General features: G+C 30.4%; 1 protein-coding gene across 3 annotated transcripts in view; it reads left to right on the forward strand.

The window, feature by feature from the left end:
* The window catches only part of LOC106460731 (protein kinase C-binding protein NELL2-like), a 92,719-nt gene extending 73,281 nt beyond the window's left edge, over positions 1-19,438 (forward strand). Inside the window, exons 8-20 of one of the 3 annotated variants that reach the window (XM_022387506.1) lie at positions 625-718; positions 1,008-1,087; positions 1,749-1,860; positions 2,875-2,994; positions 3,833-3,970; positions 5,504-5,626; positions 5,802-5,897; positions 7,638-7,778; positions 9,355-9,465; positions 9,974-10,227; positions 10,885-11,139; positions 14,262-14,311; positions 17,873-19,438. In XM_022387506.1, coding sequence (XP_022243214.1) covers positions 625-718; positions 1,008-1,087; positions 1,749-1,860; positions 2,875-2,994; positions 3,833-3,970; positions 5,504-5,626; positions 5,802-5,897; positions 7,638-7,778; positions 9,355-9,465; positions 9,974-10,227; positions 10,885-11,139; positions 14,262-14,311; positions 17,873-18,146 — 1,848 coding nt within the window. In that variant the 3' untranslated portion in view covers positions 18,147-19,438. The remainder of the gene's footprint in view (positions 1-624; positions 719-1,007; positions 1,088-1,748; positions 1,861-2,874; positions 2,995-3,832; positions 3,971-5,503; positions 5,627-5,801; positions 5,898-7,637; positions 7,779-9,354; positions 9,466-9,973; positions 10,228-10,884; positions 11,140-14,261; positions 14,312-17,872) is intronic. The other 2 variants (XM_022387505.1, XM_022387507.1) reach the window with 2 other exon arrangements.
* Positions 19,439-19,718: the final 280 nt, after the last annotated feature.

The following is a 19,718-nucleotide window of genomic DNA, read 5'->3' on the forward strand; positions in this document are numbered from 1 at the left end:
AATATGAATAGAAATTCTAACAAGTTTTAGTATGTGTTATACAATATGAATAGAAATTCTAACCAGTTGTAGTAGGTGTTATACAATATGAATAGAAATTCTAACCAGTTGTAGTAGGTGTTATATAATATGAATGAACATTCTTGGTCTCTTGGTCAGTTGTTATAATTGCTATTTGATATTAATGAACACTATAGTTAGAAATCATATTTATAATCCATTTTATTGTAAAGATTCTATATTAACTATAACAATTTTGATGATGTAAATGGACAACTTTAGTATACAGTATACTTTGCTGTTTTAATTGTTTAGCTTCATTTTTGATGTCTAAGACAACAAGTAATCATGAACTTAGCTTAATGTAGTACTTATTTGGTAATATAAATAGACATTATTTGCTAACTTTGATGTTTTCTTGTCTTGTACAGTCTCAACCTTATTAACAGTTATTTTTGCTACACATTTGTGACATGTTATTAATTATTCTGTACCGAAACAGACCAGTATCGAGCATATTGAAAATTTATTTTACTAAACAATTAGCAATTGGAAACTCATGTCAGGTTTTCTAGTCATTATGTGGTGTATTTTAGTTAAATTAGATATATCTATATTCAACAGAAGGGTGAGGTGAAGTGTCATCCTGTACATTGTGCTCCAGCCAATTGTAAAAACCCATTCCAAGCTCCAGGAGAGTGTTGTCCAACTTGCCTCAGTAAGTTTAAGCTAGAGATTTGTCTACTCTAGAAATTTCCTATCATTGTTTTTCCTTTTTTTAGCTCTAGTTTCTATTAATATTAGTAAATATCTTGTTTCTACTAATAACTATTTCCCCCATATTTTGAGAAAATTGTGGTGGTAGTTACAGCACACATTCCTATGAAATAAAATCTGTTACTAATAACATAGAAATAATAAGTTTATACTGTTTTTATAAATTAAAAAAAAACTTTTAATTTAAGATAGGCTTATGATAGTATCTTTCATTTTTGTTTTTTAAATAGAACGGTGCTTACTTCATGGTGTTCTTTTTGATCATGGAGAAGAGGTCAGCCCCAGAGATTGTGTGAAATGTGAATGTAAGGTAATGAAATAAAACTAGACCTTAAATTTCCATTTCAAATGCTTGTATTGATGACAGTTTTTGTATTCAAGACTTAAATTGAAGAGAGAGTTATTTTGAAAATTCACTTATGAATATGCAACTACTTTATTATGTAATTTGTTCTGAAAAATTTAGTATATATTTTTTTCAAATAACAGTCTGTTTATGTAAGTGCAAGAATATATTTGACCTTGCATTTTTAGTGATGTTATTAGAAGTACCTCTATGTCTTTTTTTTTCTTAATTATGAAATCATAATTGCTCATTGCAGATAAGTTAGTCAATGTTTTAATCATTCAGATATTTACAAACTGTAGGAAATTATCAACGGCAATAAAACCAAACATTTCAAGCAAATTTTATTTCTGAATTAGTTCATCATCAATTTTTCACAAACAATTCTATGTTTTAAATTGAAGCTACAAAGGATTATTCACATAATTTTAAGTTTTTTTTTTTTCTAAGAGTAGAAATTTAACCTAATTTATATGCTGTAAATGAAAATTGGTGTTAAAGGTTTATATAGAAAAAACTTTCACAGAGAATTATAGTCCTAAACAGACTTTACATCCATTTTCTGGGTTAGACCATTAACATTTGTTTAATTAAAAATCTGCAACTTTGGGTTTTTCTCATACAGAATGGAAACATGGAATGTGACAAAATTGACCCAGACACATTTTGTTCACCACTCACATGTCCTGAAGAAGAACAGTTTAGTGTTCCTGGGGAATGTTGTAGGTTTTGTCCAGGTACTTCTGCATTTTGTTAAATTACCTTGAATTGTAGTAATAGTAAAGATTATAATTCTTCTTCATAAAATTACAGTTATCACATGCATTACCAACAGTATGCTTAAATTACTTTGTAATGAAAACTACAGGTATATTTCAACTATTTCTAGAAGTCACATCATTCACATTTTGTGCAATAAGCACCTTCAACAAGATTAAAAAAATGAAAAATGACATTCTTAATGCTGTATATGAATATATTTGAATTCAACAGAATGAAAAAGAAGCAAACCTTTTGAGTTATGATAATGATAATTTTACTGATTGAAAATTACAAGTTATAAATGGGCACTTAAAGAAAGTGTTTTTATGCAAAGTGGCACAAGATGAATAAAATGAAGTAAAATATAATTATCCGAAGTCAGTAGAATAATAAATCCATTTTCTTAAGCTCAAGTATCATTTTCACAAATGCATATCATAAATTCATAAAATTTAAAAAAGACAAAAAAGGAGCTTATTAGTCCATCAAGGAAGTCCCTTTGAGCTCCCAATTATAATCATCCTTACTACTCATGTATTCATCCAATCTTTTCTTGAACTCAGTTAAATTTTCTGCCTCCACCACCCTTGAAGGCAGCTCATTCCAAAATCCAACCACCCTGTCTGAAAAGTAATACTGTCTAAATCTAAATAATAAAGAAGTGCTTTCTGAAATAACAAATTATTTATATTATATATATATATATATGGAGTATTGTAATGTTTATATAATTTATAAACCTTCTCTAAGATTTGATTAATCATAGCTGTTGAAATATAAAGTGAAAGCTTCAACTTTTTGGTGCATCATTTTATTTAAACAATTCACATGTAATTATGTCTATATGTTATCATTGACTTTATGACTAAAGCAGTGAAATTTTTTGAATTCTATGATTTCCTTTGTTTAGTATTACCATTAGCTGTAAAAAATTGCTGGTGCTGTCACTGAAATTTTTAAGTTTTTTTTTCTTTTTGGTCTTCTTTTAGGAATAGACTTTTGTGCAAAGGGGCATGACTGTCATATTAATGCTTCTTGTGTTAACCTTCAGACTCGTTATACTTGTCACTGTGACACTGGTTTTCATGGGGATGGGAACCACTGTGAAGGTGAGTTTACAAAATATAGGTCTAATTTAATATGTATATTGAAGAAGATTACGAGATAAATGCAGTCAATTAAAGTAGATGTATATTTTTTCTTTGTATTAAATATATATTTTTACGTCTCCGTTTGTTAATTGATTTTCCGTAACTTCGTTCCTACGAAACTTTAGCGACACAAGTCCTTACTTAATAAAACTGGTTTATTCTTTCTGAATATAACTTTACCGATACACTTATTTTCAACAGTCACTCTATAGCAAACGTTTTAACAACGAACGTTAACTTCAACAATACTTTCTGACTGCAGTGCAATTACTCACTACCTACACACATTGTCATGTAACGTTGTGAGCGTCTTATATATATACCAGACTAACATATAACTAGTAAATGCTAGGGCATTCACGAAGGAACAGGATAGTTCTAGAAATGTGGCGTGACACTAGTCACGTGACCTCGCTGACGCAACAATATATATAATCAGATATATATGATGCATTTTACATTTTTCCTGATGAAGTCCTGCAGGTGATTTACTTGATAAGTTGACTGTTGTGAAATATCCACCATGTAAGAAAATAAATGTCTGGTTTGCTTTATTATTCTTTTTGATATATATGTGTGTGTAGTATGACAATTGTTAATAATATCTCGGGTGCATCTTTATTGTATGTTTGTATTGTTAGTAATTAATAAGGTATACTTATTTAGTTATACTCATCATAAGGTTGATTTTTAGTTTTGACATAAGTAGATAGCTTGCTTCAATGAGAAGTTCATATTAATTTGTTCCTGTTGATATAAATCTATCAGATTGATGTTTTGGCTTCTTCTTCAATAGATGTGGATGAATGCCAGAAAGAAGGAGACCATAATGGACATCACTGCCACAAAAATACTCATTGTATTAATGTCCCTGGATCATATATCTGTGAATGTCTACCAGGATATCGGCGGATGGATGCCTTTAGCTGTGCTGGTCTGTCTCCTAACTTTTGGTTCTTATTTTCACGGGCTTATTTTTGTTGTTTTTTTTTATGTGAAACAACAATTTCATAACCTGAAGCAAAGATGAAATGAGTCTAGACTATCTTTATCATACTTTGACTTCCAAAGATAGGGATTACTATAGTTTGACTTCCAAAGATAGGGATTACTATAGTTTGACTTCCAAAGATAGGGATCATTTTGTTTGGAACTAAGTGTGAAGACTCAGTATTAAGAAATGAATACTGACTGGATATTGTTTATTCCATGTTATAACTATATACTCAGTAAAAAAAGAAATTAACTAGCAAAAAAAATGTGGAATGTCAGCCAACAGAAGGAAACACACTAAATTGATAAAGGTCAAGTGCTTATTTTTTCAAACTTACTGTAATATCCTTTTTAGAAAATTCCAATGCTCACTGATTAGGAGAAAATTATTACATGTAACTTAATTTTTTTTTTATATTTTGACGGAAGATTGGCTGGAAATCACTATTAACAAGAGAAATGTTTGCATTAAAAGCTTTAAAGTTCTGAACTTAGTGTGCAAATACTTGTTAATCAATTTAATGATGCTATATCTATGATATATATATGTGTGTGTGTGTGTGTGTGTGTATTGCATGATGTTATACTTCAAATGCAGAATGGGATGTTATATTTATTTTATGGTAAGTTTTAAAATATATTTACATTTTGAAGCTGCAGCACACAGATACAAATGATTTATATATATATTATGCCTTTACAACATTTTGTAGAAAATTCCATGAGAAAGAAGTTCAGATAGTTATTCACCTTAAAAAAGAATTATAGGTTTTATTTACTTGTGTTTGTCAAAAAGAGCACATTTTGAAGTATTAGCATAGATCTTTATCAGGTTAACTTATGTAAGTTATTAAAGGTTGACTGTTTCTTTTTATAATTCAGTTTCACTGACCTTAAAAAGATCTCATTTATCAGTTTGAAACATTATTTTTAACAGTGAATAATACAAGAGGATGAAACTTATTGTACTTTCCATAATTTCATTGCTATTACTACTTGATATTGTTTCATAAATGAATGCAATGTTTATATATTTGGGAACAACACCGTAAGAATGTTGTGTGATCAGTTACCGCCAAATGTGTAGAAATAGGATATACACGTTAACTGGCAATTATATTATCTAGATGTGTTTATTTTACACTTTTCTCGACAGGTTTCTAGTTAAATTGCCAATTTTTATGATTAGCAAAACTTTATGTGCATCCAATGATTCTGAGAGGATGGAATCACAGTGCAATTATAGTTAATTGGTAACTGTTGTATATTTTTATTATTAATTGTGTTTAACTTATTTCTCATGAAGCATAATTATTACAACCTGATTCATATAAGTTAAATCATACTTAATCAAATAAAATTTAATGACTGAGGTAATTACAATCTGATTACTCGCACTATTTACTGTGTATATTTTTGTGGGAAAAAATCTTAAACTAGAACTTCAGTAACTAATAATGCTTGAATCATTTAGAACATGATGAATGCACCACAAAAGATCATGAGTGTGACCAACATTCAGTGTGTTTAAACACGGAAGGAAGCTACAAATGTGAGTGTATAGAAGGATATCAGGGAGATGGATATACTTGTAAACGTAAGTACATTAGCCTAGTATTCCCAGATACAGAGAGTTGATATTAAGCTTAGAATATTAATCATTATGCATCAGATGAAACGTTAATTTTATGAACTTGTAGATTAAGGTAGGAGTGATTATATTTTTGATGTCTCTTCAGAGCACTTCATATTCAAAACCCTTTTATTTTCAGCTTTATGTAATCAAACCTGCCTAAATGGAGGCAATTGTGTGGCACCTAATATTTGTTCCTGTCGTCGAGGGTTCACAGGACCCAATTGTGAAATAGGTAAGTGTAGAAAAAATGGCCGAGGTTACTAGAATGCTGCACTTCATTCACTCAGTCACAGAAGATAGGTGAAAGTATGTGCTGTATTACTCCCAAAGTGGGTATTAACATGTAAACTGTCAAAGTGAACATAAGTTACTTATTCACACCCTGAATGACATAATAGGTATGATATCTCATGTAAATATTTTGAGTTCTGAGGTAGTCAAAAATGTAAGTTAGATTAACACCTTGATTGAGTACTGGTGCATTGAGTATTGAGGTTGTGGTGATTCACATATCAGTTGATGTCATTTAAACAATTATGACCTAAGTCTATTTACCCATTAGTTAATATTCTATGCTGGTATAATCTGCTCCTGTCTTTAAGGGAGTCCTGAGAAGGACTGGACTGTTTGTGGTGACAGGAGCCAGTATTCCATCCTGGGTCTTCTTGTTAGAAATTCAGTTATGTTATACATTCACTAGGCTCCCACTTGCCTTTCAATAGGAAGTCAAGTAGAGTGAATATCAAATTCAGGCTCCTGCTGCCATATACGGTCCTTCTCGACCTTCCATGTAAAAGGCTGCAGACTAGCATCTTAAACATAGGATATAGATTAATTGGTAATTAATATTAACAATTTTAAAACTTATAACAGAATACTAATTGGACTTACATGTTTGCATAGGTTGTTAACAATGACAGTGAGCAACTTGAGTGCCAGTATAAGTACTAACTACTTTAGGATTCATCAGGAGACTCTGATGGAACATATTTTGTAGATTTAATAGCAGGTTATGTTATGAGCTCAATAAATGTGAATATTGATCTCAGTGATAATCATTGCTAAAGTACAAGTGTGATAATGAATTTGTCCACACAGAATATGACAATATTAGATTCAGGTAGTAGCATAAATATTAACACAGTTATTTTAATCCATTTACTTGACCATGCTGACTAGTTGACCTGAAATTTACAATTAGCTTGAATCTAGTGGCATGTTCACCTAATATTAACCTTTACACACCGGCATTTAATGTGAAATTTAATCATTTAAAAACTTCACGTTTTTCATATAACACTTCAATAATGGTTATTCTTATGGCTTTATTGTACTAAATATATGATTTTTGTAAAATCTTTTTAAGATGGTAAATATTTATATTATTTTTTAATGAACCAATAAGATTTATATAAGTGCAAATGGTATATATAAAATGTAAATAATTTTTAAAGGAAATTTTGATATATAATATTGATAAAAAGAAAAGTAAATGCACAATATTTTACATGATTTACAATTATGTGTTTGGTACAATTTGTCTATACAGTTTTGTTTGTTTTAGAATTTTCATGCAAAGCTACACAAGGGCTAACTGCACAAAACCACTTATAAATTTGAACTGATAAGTTAGAGGGATGGAAGTTAGTTATCCAGCACACACCATCAAATCTTTAGGTACTATTATCTGAGCAAAGAGTGGGATTTTACATACCCTCTCTAATATATTGCTCCATACTGTGGAATGTGTTTTTAAGGCAATGGAACACAAACCATGTACCTTCAGATTCACAATATGGGCACAGTTATTACTAGACCTCACCCAGTGCTGTCTATATCAAAATGCTTTGACTTTGCCAAGAAATGTCTCACAAATAACAAAGATTCTTCTAAATTCCTTTGAAGTGATGTGACTTAGAATATGCATCATTCTGTACTACCAATATTTCTTCAGTTTATTTGTTTCTTGTAGATGTGGATGAATGTAGTTTGGGTCTTCACCAGTGTCATCCTAACTCACAATGTGTCAACATGCCAGGATGGTACTACTGTGACTGTCTTCCTGGATACCAAAGCTATCTGGTAGATAACAATCTTGGGATTATGTGCCAAGGTAGGGCTGTTACGTAAGGTTATGTTAGTGTGATTTTATAGAAACATCTTCTATACATTATTAGTAGATGACTCACTAAGCTGTCACACCAGAATATTTTGTCCTTATACTAAGATGCCGATCAACCTAGATTAGAGGTTGAATTAATACTTTTAACATTAGTGATAATGCAGGCTTTTTTCATAAACAACTGTATCAATTTTTAATATACTAAAGATTGTTTGAAATTTAATGCCACGAAAATTGTATTACTCTAAAAAGCTTTCAGTTCAGGTTTACTTTTTCGTAACTTAATTGAATGATTATGTACTTTTGCTCTATGGTCTCTTAAAATAATGTTTAAGCTCATTAATTTTACATATGAACAATAACTCACTTTATTTTTAGGATTTGGAAAGTTAGTTTTATTGTAGTTCATTTTCATTCATTTGTATTATTTCATATTTATTCATATACTGTATCAAACTCTTTTTTTGTTAAACATAGGTCATTAAAAAAAAGGAGTAAAATAGGGTTCAACATTTGAATAAATTTCTCTCAACTTTTGGTCAAATTTGTTCAGGAAAATAAAACATAGGGAGAAAAATGACACTCTTAAAAGCTTTTTTACAAAATCCTTAATTGTTTGTAATAAAATTATACAGTACGGCTTATATGTTGGCTGGAATGGGCAGGCCAGGACCCCATCTCTAATGTAGAGAGGAAAAAGGACACCTACTTTGCCCACCTCGTAAATTGGTTTATACAATGTCCACAACTTCAGTTGAGTTTTCGGTTCAAAATGATGACATTATAAACAGATAATAATTCTAAAATGAATTTGGTAGTTTGAGATGAAGGAGATTAAGGTTAAAAAATAGAAAATTGTAAAAGTTAGTTATTAAACTGCTTATTTTCATGTTAATTTTGATTGTGTTTTATTCTTTGATTTCCATCATATCTTAGACCCCCCACTACATCAGAATAAGATAAATGATAAAAATTTTCTATAGAAGAATGCTTTCCCCCCAGTTTCCATTACTCCCTCACACACACAGACAACTTGCTTATGACACATATCTGGGGGTCTAGAAAGTTTCAATTCACATGTACATTTGCACATAAATATATGATTATCTGTTAGAAAATATTAATGTGAAAATTTTACATGCCTCATTTTTCCAAATATATTTATTCTTCTTGCTGAATTATAAAATTCAATTTCTCATTACTTGTTAAACTTTTTTTTTTTATATGGACACAGATTTTTACTTGACTTCTCATTTATTCTGTGCAAATATGGAAAGTAAATTTGTAATTTATACAATACCAATTTTCATACTTTATTCAGTGTTTCAAGAAGCATTTAAAGCCAGTCCTTTGTTTCATGCTTTACATATAAAAAGATGTTTGTTTCATTACACCATAGGGACAGAGTTCTGAGAGTTCTGCAGAAAATCGTGTGTAATAATCATGCAACTGAATTATAGATTCTCCATTACCTGTGGTTTTGAGACATTTATACTTTTAACATAGTCTCCATTTCATGGGTGTTTGGCAACAAAGTTATAACAGTTGATATTTTCTTTTAATTAAGATATTGATGAATGCTTTCTGGACTCTCACACCTGCCACAGTACGGCTATTTGTATCAATGAAGATGGTGGATTTAGATGTGAATGTAATGACAATACCACCTGTTCTTTAGGTAAGTAACAGTTTGAAGTTGTGTTTAGTTGCTATAGAACATTCTTAACTCAATGCAAAAAGATCAAATAGTTACTGAAATAATGTTGCCTGCTTTATTTTGGTTGTGTTTTTTATACTTGTACTCTTCAATCTGAGATCATTAAATATAACATTAAATCCACTTTTTACTCCAATTTCCATAGGCAAGTTAAGGAATCATGTACTTACAAAAATATGTTAATCTTAAAATTATATTACATTTCACAACCCAAATTTCTGTTTTTAAAAGTTTGAATGGTGTGTCAACATGAATATGTGATAGCAAGTTTTCCCACATACATTTGTGTAGTTTAAATAATACATATGTTGCAAAATCAAACTCATTAAAAAATTTTATTTTGCAATTTTTGAGCAAATGCTCTTTGTCAAACTTTAAGACTGTAAATTTTAGTAGTATCAACTTTATGCTTGTATGCATTTATTTAACCAGTTTGTTTAAAGTTTCACAGCATATCACTCTCTAACAGGTTGTATACATCATGGGACAGAGAGAGCTAATGGAGACACCTGGTTTTCTGAGAATGATGCATGTTCTCGGTGCACATGTACAAATGGCGTAGTTAGCTGCAACAAGCTAGAGTGTAACTGTAACAAGCCTGATATAAATTTAGACTGCTGTCCACAGTGTGACCAATCCTCGTACTGTCAACACCAGGAGGTTGCCAGAAAATTTAGTAATGGTGAACAGTGGATTTATCAGTGTCAAGTGTGTGAATGCTTAGTAAGTTGATTCATTCTTGACACTGTTTTCTGTGCCACAAGCTTTGGGTGCTTACTTAGATAATTATAAGCACCTGATTAATTATAATATTGATTTGTTTTACTTCATTTTATTATTTTTATAGCATCATTTTGATCATTATCTGATATAATAGTTTTTTATTATGTTTGATAACATTTATAGATTAATTCACACCTGGTCATGATATGTAATGTCCTTATCCAACAGGAGAAATACTTTTTATAATATAATATATATCTTAGTTCAGTGGTACTAATTTAGCTGTGTTAAAGACATTAAAGTTATATAGAAAGTTGGTTGAAAGATGTGATCCATCTCAGGTCCTTTGTAATACTGAAAAATTTCATAAACTCTACACTCTTACTGACCCAACATGAGTTTGCAATGCTTAAACTTGAATTTGCCAAGTTAAACCTATCATGCACCATGTCTTTCACATCCATTTCTTTACTTACATTCTACAAAGTAAGCTATTTTGTTGGTTGATATGCTGCTGTTAATTTAACATCAGTATTTGTAATATATGTAGTTAGTTAGCTTTTCTCTTTGAAGTAATGTAAAACAATTCTGATTTATCAGTGCTTGAATAGTAAAATTTAAAGTTTCTTATTATTTGAAAACGATTTATTATGTCAGTATGGAGAAGTAGATTGCTGGCCAATAGAATGCCCACCGGTCATGTGTGAAAAACCAACTCGACAGCCTGGTGACTGCTGTCATCGTTGCGAAGGTGATCCCTGCAACTCCCAGACTTTCACTAGTGATGAGGTCAGTGGCAATATTACTTCAAACCTTCAAGCTGGCCGTGGGTGTTTCTACAGAGGTCTTATGTATCGCTATGGGGATCGTGTCCCTGTTAGCGAAGATCCATGTACATCCTGTAATTGTAAGGTAGATACTTCATCTTTTTTAGTATGTATTTAATGCTATAACTGTAATTTGGGTAAGTGAGGTGTAATGCAAATCCTATGATACATTCATTCTCTTATAGCACCTTAACCATAGATGTGATTTTCCTATTTAGTAAGATTGTAAAATTAGCTCATAAATTGTGACATTAAGTGTTTATTTTGAAAGAATAAATTACAATATTTGGGTCACAGGTAATATGGATACTTACTCAGTGAGAGACAGCCAGGATGGGAAATTGTCTAGTTGAATAATTTCCTCTGGACTCTTTATTTTCCTACCTTCTGTCTGTCTAGTTTAAAGACAATGATTTGAGTCCTGTACTTACCTGATGAAGGACTTAGTGCAGAGTCTGGAACATCATCTGCAAGCTAGACAGAAAGCTGAAGCAATCCATAGAAAACTATTCAACATGTCAACACACTGCTACTAGGAGGGCTACTAAGATGATAACTGAGATGGTTTGTTTTTCCTGAGAGCAAAGCCACATTGGGCTATCTGCTATGTCCACTGCGGGGAATTGAACCCCGGATTTTACCATTGTAAGTCCATAGACTTACTGCTTCCCCACTGGGGGACAACTGGAATGGAAACGTTGTCATATGAGGACAGATTAAAATCTCTGAAATTGTTTGCTCTTGGAAAAAGAAGAGTTAACGGGATCTTATTGAGTTTATTAAGATCGTTACGAGGGAATTGATGGTGTTGATGCATCATACTTAATAGGGAGAATAGTAGGACCAGGGGTCTTGTATATATTTTAGCAGAGTAGGAGTCATCTTCAGCTAATACAGTTTTATTTTTTCTAAAAATATTTGATTTTTGGAATGAGTTGCAGTAAATTTAAGTGCATTTAAAGGAAAGCCTCATAAATATTTAAGTGATAAGGTGTGATTTGTAGTTTCTTTTAAGTTTAGTAGATGGGACAGTTTCAATGGACCAACAAGCCCTGATGTCGTTAAATGTTAAGTAATGCCTAAAACTTTCTCTAAAAAGGAAGTTGTTCAATTAAGACTTTGAGTCCCAGTAGTCGAATTGGTAAGTCATTGACCACAGAATGCTAAGGTGAGCTGAGGGCTGTAGATTCAAGTCATAGTTCTCACTAGTGATGATTCTAGCCCTGAGGACCATTCAAGATATTTAGTTGGTAATGAAAACTATCTATGTACATATATGGATCAGAGTTTGGTCTATATAGTATAATGTGCAAGTTATTAAGTTGCTGGGTTAAGCTTTTGAAACTATATGTGTTGTTAGTATCAGGATGTGTTATGTGCAGCATAACGAATAAAGTGCTATTAACTCTGGCTTGACCAAAGTTTAAATTAGGATCACTGGCTCAGATAAGTGCTCTGAGACTAATACCTGTGTTTGAAAAGTTCTAGTCCCAGATAGATGGCACTCCTCCTGATTGTGATAACATCATCAAATATATTTCAGTAAGGCAATTAACATTCATCAGCAGAAATTAATATATGAAATATATAAGTATCCAAAAATGTTTAAGTTAGATAGTGATTAATTGTAATGTCATGATTTACTGTGGCTTTCTCTAATATATCATTCAGCTGTACACTAAAACTATGTACATTTTTTAAGCTAAGTTACTGGGTATGTAAGCTTGTAAAGAATAATTATGTTTTGGACAATTATAGATATCAAGTTGGAACTTTGTAAACTTAAGAGGAACAGAAGATGCTACATGATACTTTTCTCATTTGACTTGGCTTCTTTATCATTTCTTAGTTTGTAACATGTTATTTATTCAACATGTAACATGTTACTTATTTCATGAATCGTATCTGTTTATACTGAATTTTTTTAAGTTACCCACAGAAGTGTTTTATTCAAATACTTTAAAAATTTCTGTTCATAAGTGTTTGTATACTGACATTCTTTAGCATGAAAAAAGATTATAATTTTTATTTAATTGAAAGGTTTGTTATGGATTTTGGAAAACGTATAAAAATTGTAATCTATCCTAAAATGTTAAATATGTGTATCCTCTTGAAATGGAAAAAATTTTGAAAACACATTTCAATACATAAATTTATTATGGATACAAAAAGTTGTTGATACTTTAGTTGCTAACCAACTAAATGTACTTTTGCATAATCTTTGTTCAATAACATTGCTACTCAGTGTTTCCTTTTCTTTTCTTTTTCTAACAAGTTTATACTATGTTTGTGAAATTAGAAGAATGTTTTAACATGGCTATACTTTTTGTGTTTGTTTTCTTCTTGTTGTGTTATTGAATTTCAGGAGTTCTTAAATTCTTATTGTCTAATTTCTGACATGCAGATGCAATGCAATTATATACCCAAGTAGGAAAAGCACTTTTCATGATTATTGATCTAACTATACATCCAATTAGGAAAAGCACTTTTTTCGAGATCATAGATGTAACTATACATCTAATTAGGAAAAGTACTATTTCAAGATTAGCTATGTCTTGTTTAGATTTCATGAAAATGCATATATTTTTGCCAGAATATTGTGGTGGAACCTTATAAACATTACCTTAACAAGTTACAAATTTACTTGCAAATTTTTTTAAATAATTTAACTTAAAGTTACAAAAACAAAACAAGATCTGGTAGCAATAATTAGTATTATTTTATTTATCTGTGAATCTAATAAATTCAACTATTACTAAGCTATTTTGCATTATGTAACTGTAAGTAACAGAGTTAATTAGTGATAAATCACTTTAATTGTGTCTTTTTTGGAGTTTGATAAGTGGAGGAAAGAAAAAAAAGGGAGCTTGCAATTTTAAAATTTAATTTTGAACTTTTCTATGGTAATGTAATTTTTAAATCAAATTAATAAACTCAATAGCAGTATTAAGAACTTTTAATGATCTGCTTAAAGCATTTTGTTTATCTTAAATAAATACTTATTATGTAGCTATTACCATGTTTTATTTTTGAATGGTGGATCGAAAACAGTTTCATAAAGTATCCATTTACTCTTTCCCTCTTTTAATCAGCTTCAGATAGTTGAAATCAAATTTTTATGTGTGTGTGTGTGTATTTGTACAATATTTTTATACAAAAAGTTTCTACTAATTGTTAAAAAAATTCTTCACAACTACCTTATTACAGGTTCCACACTGTGAACACTCTGTGAGAAATAGGGGTTATAGTTTCCATCGGTAAAAAGAAAATTTTGTATTTCACAGATGTATGCACCTGAGGAAGCACTGCTAGTTTTATTTTTTATTCATCTTGATATTAGTGTTCCACTGAACAAACCCAACTAGTAACCACTGGAGCTGTAGATTTTTGCTTGATTAAAAAAAGAAATCCTTTATATTGATTACAACCAGTATATGCTGTCATGTTTGTTATGGAAATATCTTACTGAGCAAATAAGAAGACTGGCAGTTTTTTTATACCTTCTTTTCAGGAACAGGTTTTCATGGTTAGAACCATTGGTAAGGGTTGAAAAAATAAAGAGGTTGCTATAATCAATAAATATTCACAAATGTACCCATAATAAGAGAATGAGATGAATAGGAGTTTTAACAAGATATCAAGCCTACACTAATCATGTTTAATGCATGTATATGCTGATTGGTCATGTGCAGCTTGTGACTCATCCTCTTGCTCATGAGGAGAAAGTTTCACTCCATTATTTATTTGAAAATTAAATATAATTTATACATAAGTATATAGTTTCAATGCAAAATAAATTGTAAAAATAACTATCCATAATTTAAATGAAAAATAATGATCCACAAATTACAGCATCCAACATCAAATTTAATTATTGCATTGCAAGATCTAATTAGTATCATATTATGCAGGGATAAAGAATGTATCTTAGACTTCAGCCACAATTTTTGTAGCCATGGCTTTTTCACAGAACATGAATAACATGTCAGCTTTATATTGTTTTTTTTTTTCCTAAATAGTGTAACTACTGTTGATAAATATTTCAATTGAAAACTGTAAAATTCAAAGAGGGCAAAACGCATAGACAGATGATAAAATAAACAAGTATTATATTTTGGCAAAGAAAAACTACATCATCTGAAAATGATGAGTACAAAAAAAATTGAAATAATGAAGAAAGATAATTTGTTTTCTCTTCTTGAGCCATTAATTTAAAAATGTGTTGAAATTTAAGCACTTTATTCTCAGTATTAAGCATTGTATTTAAGTTTATAAATATTCAAAATTCATTTTTAATGTTTTACCATTTTCACTTCTGCATAGATACACAGCATAATATCATCATTTGTTTGGGACCAATAGTGCATTATCTAGTCAAAAATTATAAATAAAATTTATGAAAATAGAATGGTTATGTAATGAAGTAAAATAAAGAATTATACTTAGTGGAAGTTGAACACTTTCAGTTACCTTGGTTGATTTAAGAAGTTCTAGAAAATTGTGGAACACTATATCAAAGTGAACGTTTTTTGTTTTCAGCACTTTTTGTTGTGTTATAAAACCATAAGGCATGACTGTTTTATGTTATAATGTGTTTTAGTTTATATCATGCATGGCATGCTTCATGTTTTTAACGCTTGGGAGTTGTGATAATATATTATTAGAAAGAGATTAGTTCCTCACATTCATGTGTTAAAACATGATAATAACTAGCAGGTACAATAGATAGATTTTTGTGGTTACCTGAGAAAAATGAATATTAAAAAAAGTGTGAAAGGGTTTACACGTCCCATGGCTACTGTTTTTCATGTTGTATACCCTTTGCTCTAGATGGCCCTATCTTTAGGAGTATAGAATCATCTCACAATGCGTGTGTCATCATTCGATAAGATTATCAACAGGTTTTTTGCCTTTTTAATGAAAAACTTTGATAACACATAATAAAATCTATTCCTCATTACAAATTGTATGCAGGTAATTATTGAAACTAAAGATAATAGACTTTGCATACTTACATGCAGTCCAGATAAATTTTTTTTATTCCTAAAATATGCACTGTATTGAACATCATGTAATTTTTTTGAAACTGTGATCACAAAAATTTACAAAGTGTTTTTCAAAATAATTTCATTTTCTGGTAATATATGATCAGAACTCCCTGAATTGATTGACGTGCTTGTTTTATATGTTGAATTGCACCTTGTTCTCACATTCTGTATATTTTTTGTTTGAATTTGGCCTTTTAGAATCTTGTTTTATCTTATTACCGAGCATAGTTGTATTTAAGCCACAAGTGGTTTTGATGAACATCATCTGTTGATAGGCATTTATAGAAATTGCTAGCAAAAAAAAAGTTACATTTTAACAACTTCATCTTCTATAAATTTTGTTGTATGGAAGAATTATAAGAAAAGTATTTGATATAACATTACTATTTGTTCGGTACAAGGAAAACATACACGAATAATGTAAATGATAGTCTAGGTGAACAAGTTTTGACTAAGCCTTTATATGAAGGTTCTTGTTTTAGTTATCAATACCGGTTATAGAAAATACTAATAATGCCTATCAGCAATTGATGTTAGTTGTTTTGCTTGTTCCATTGATGTTTTGAAAAAATAACTTTCAAAAAAGGCACTTAGTGTTGACCAGTACTGCCTACACTCTATTAATATATTGAAACATTGCAGTAGTTAAAACTTTGGGATCCAACTAAGTATACTTTAATGGCATAAGCCACTTCTTGTTATGGTGCATGTATTTATAAGCTCTGTGTTATTACTTTAAGAACTTGTGGATGGTTCACGATTACTTTGATGATCTATGTAACCATGATATAAGCCACTTCTGTGAACCATCCACAAGTTCTTAAAGTAATAACACAGAGCTTATAAATACATGCACCATAACAGATTACTTTGATGATCTATGTAATCATGATAAAAGCCACTTCTGTGAACCATCCACAAGTTCTTAAAGTAATAACACAGAGTTTATAAATACATGCACCATAACAGATTACTTTGATGATCTATGTAACCATGATATAAGCCACTTATGTGAACCATCCACAAGTTCTTAAAGTAATAACACAGAGCTTATAAATACATGCACCATAACAGATTACTTTGATGATCTATGTAATCATGATAAAAGCCACTTCTGTGAACCATCCATACTAAAATAATTCTACCAATCTACTGATTTTTCTTTATAAATCTAGCAATTATACAATTATTATGATATGAAAGTACACCATAAATCAGTAGGTATTATAGATTTCTTTCCTGAATAAATTGAAATAATAGAACTTTAAAGCTTTCTCCGAAATAAACATCAATAAGGCATTTATTTTTCTTCATTTATAAAAGCTTACGTACTCTGTAACCAAGCAACAATTTTTTCATTTCTCATTAAGTGCCTTTTTTTGAATATTTACATAATGAAATGAGTATTTTCATTACTCATGTAAAGATGATCCATTTCAACTAACTGAATATAACCCCTAATAATTTAACATAATACTTTGTTAAAAAGAAAAAGCTGAGGAGGAACCATTAAGAAATATTGATTTTATTTACTAGCTACATATTAGACAGTATTTAAAAGATATAAACTAACTAATAAACAAAAACATTTGTGTATGTAAGCACTTTAGCCACTTGTGTCGTTTACTAAAATTCTAACGGTTTATTAACATACTAAATATTAAAGACATCTATGATTAATAAAAAAATGCCTTAAGAAGTTTTTGCTTGTAATTCTTAGTAGCTTTATAATTTATGATATTAATTCTCTTTTTAATGCTTTATCAACAGAATGGACAACTTTGCTGCACATATACTCCTTCTTGTAGCAACAACACTGTCCACTCTGATTTTTTCAAATATAAGGACTTGCATGATAATCTTAAGCAAAGAATCTTTCCAAGTAACACAGTGGCGGACTTGCATGATTTCTCAAAACCGGATCTTGAGATCTTTGGAGACCAAGAGGGATCATCAGAAGGACCATTGTCCAGTTCACCAGAGCACAGCACTATGGAAGGGAGGATTGCTTTGGTGGAAGAGCACCTCACGGAGTCTTCATTAGAAAATCTTGCCACTGGTGTTATAGAAGATATTCTCCCAACTTTTCAATGGTCCAGTATTGAGAGTGGGAAAAATTTTGGAAGTTCAGAGTTAGCTACCTCAGCAACAGAGTCTTCTTCAGCTGCTGATGATGAAAGCTGAGAAATAGAGAGGCCTCAAGATTTTTACAAGAAAGAAAAGCTTACTAGCAGATCTTTTAAGTTTATGTTTTCTTTATTCTTCTTAAAAACTTGATAAATTCACAGTTAGCTACCTCAGCAACAGTGTTCTTCTAACGGTGCTGATGATAAATGCTGTAAAATGTTCATCAATGAGCTCAAAGATGACTACAATATAATAAAATTAACAGCATGTCAGCAGCCCAAATATTTTCAATTGGCATTCTTTGATTTTGCAAGAAGAATTTCAAAAATTATTTAAAAAATAAAAGTATTTTATGTTTTAGCCTGTCTTCTCAAGTTTGGGATCACAGAGAAGCTTGATTTGAATGACTGCCTTAAACAAAAAATGTGGACCAGAAGATGAGCTTGTGAAGGTGTTCTTTTGGGTCCACCACGACAGTCAGTTTTTAAAAGAACAGTATTGTACTTTATAAATAGTGTGCCATTCAAGATCCTCATCTTGTGTGCATTATAAGCTTTCACTTGTTAAGAGACCCATTTTGTCTGAAGGGGACTGTTTTCATACAGTTTACAAATGTATGACATGTGCTGGTTTTGTACATGTGTGTAAATGTGCTAGCGTTAACAACTACTCTGTACATAAATCACATGATGGCTATACTCTGTTGTACCTAATTATTTATTGCTTTGAAACAGAAATGTATTATATGCTTGTTAGTTAAATGAAAGTCATGTTATTGTAAATTATGTTATATTTTAGTGTATAGATGCAAGTAGAATTTTAAAGTTGAAAAGCATAAGATTGGATTGTACTTTGTTGTACTTTGAGAAATGAATACTGCACATAACTGCCAAAAAAAAAAAAAGAAAAAGAATCAAATGAAAATCAAAAGTTGCCTCAGTATTTTTGGAAAGAGTGATTCGAGTATGAATATATATGATCTAAATGACTGTTTTCTGAAACAGTGAAGATGTTATTTTGATCCAAAGTCTCTACTAGTCATAAATATGTTTCATTAGTTATTCCTGAACATCGTTAAATTGGTCTTACTCCACAGTCTTAATGTTTTGTGATCTCAAAATATTTCAAAGTTTTCCAAACTGGAACTTAACCTGATGAGTTTTGTGTATTTTATTAACTGTCTGGTAGGAAATAAATCTATCAAACAAGTACAATATTTTGAAAGTTATTTAGTTTCAGACTTTATTGAACAAGACCTATTACCTATGAAGAACAGATAATTACTAATTTCTTCTTAAAATTAACTCGTATCCATTCCAGATGTAAAAATATTCTGTCAGCCTTCAGTTCAATCCAAACTGCCACTATTAGTTGCAATAAATGTTAGAAAGTCATGTCCCTCTCTAAACATGAAATTAATAGAAACTTACTGAAAATTTAAATACTCTAATATAAAGTTTCTGTCAACAAACGTTTGTGTAAGAAGCTA

The sequence above is a fragment of the Limulus polyphemus genome, unplaced genomic scaffold, assembly GCF_000517525.1.
Source record: "Limulus polyphemus unplaced genomic scaffold, Limulus_polyphemus-2.1.2 Scaffold824, whole genome shotgun sequence".
NCBI classification, from domain to species: Eukaryota; Metazoa; Arthropoda; class Merostomata; order Xiphosura; family Limulidae; genus Limulus; species Limulus polyphemus.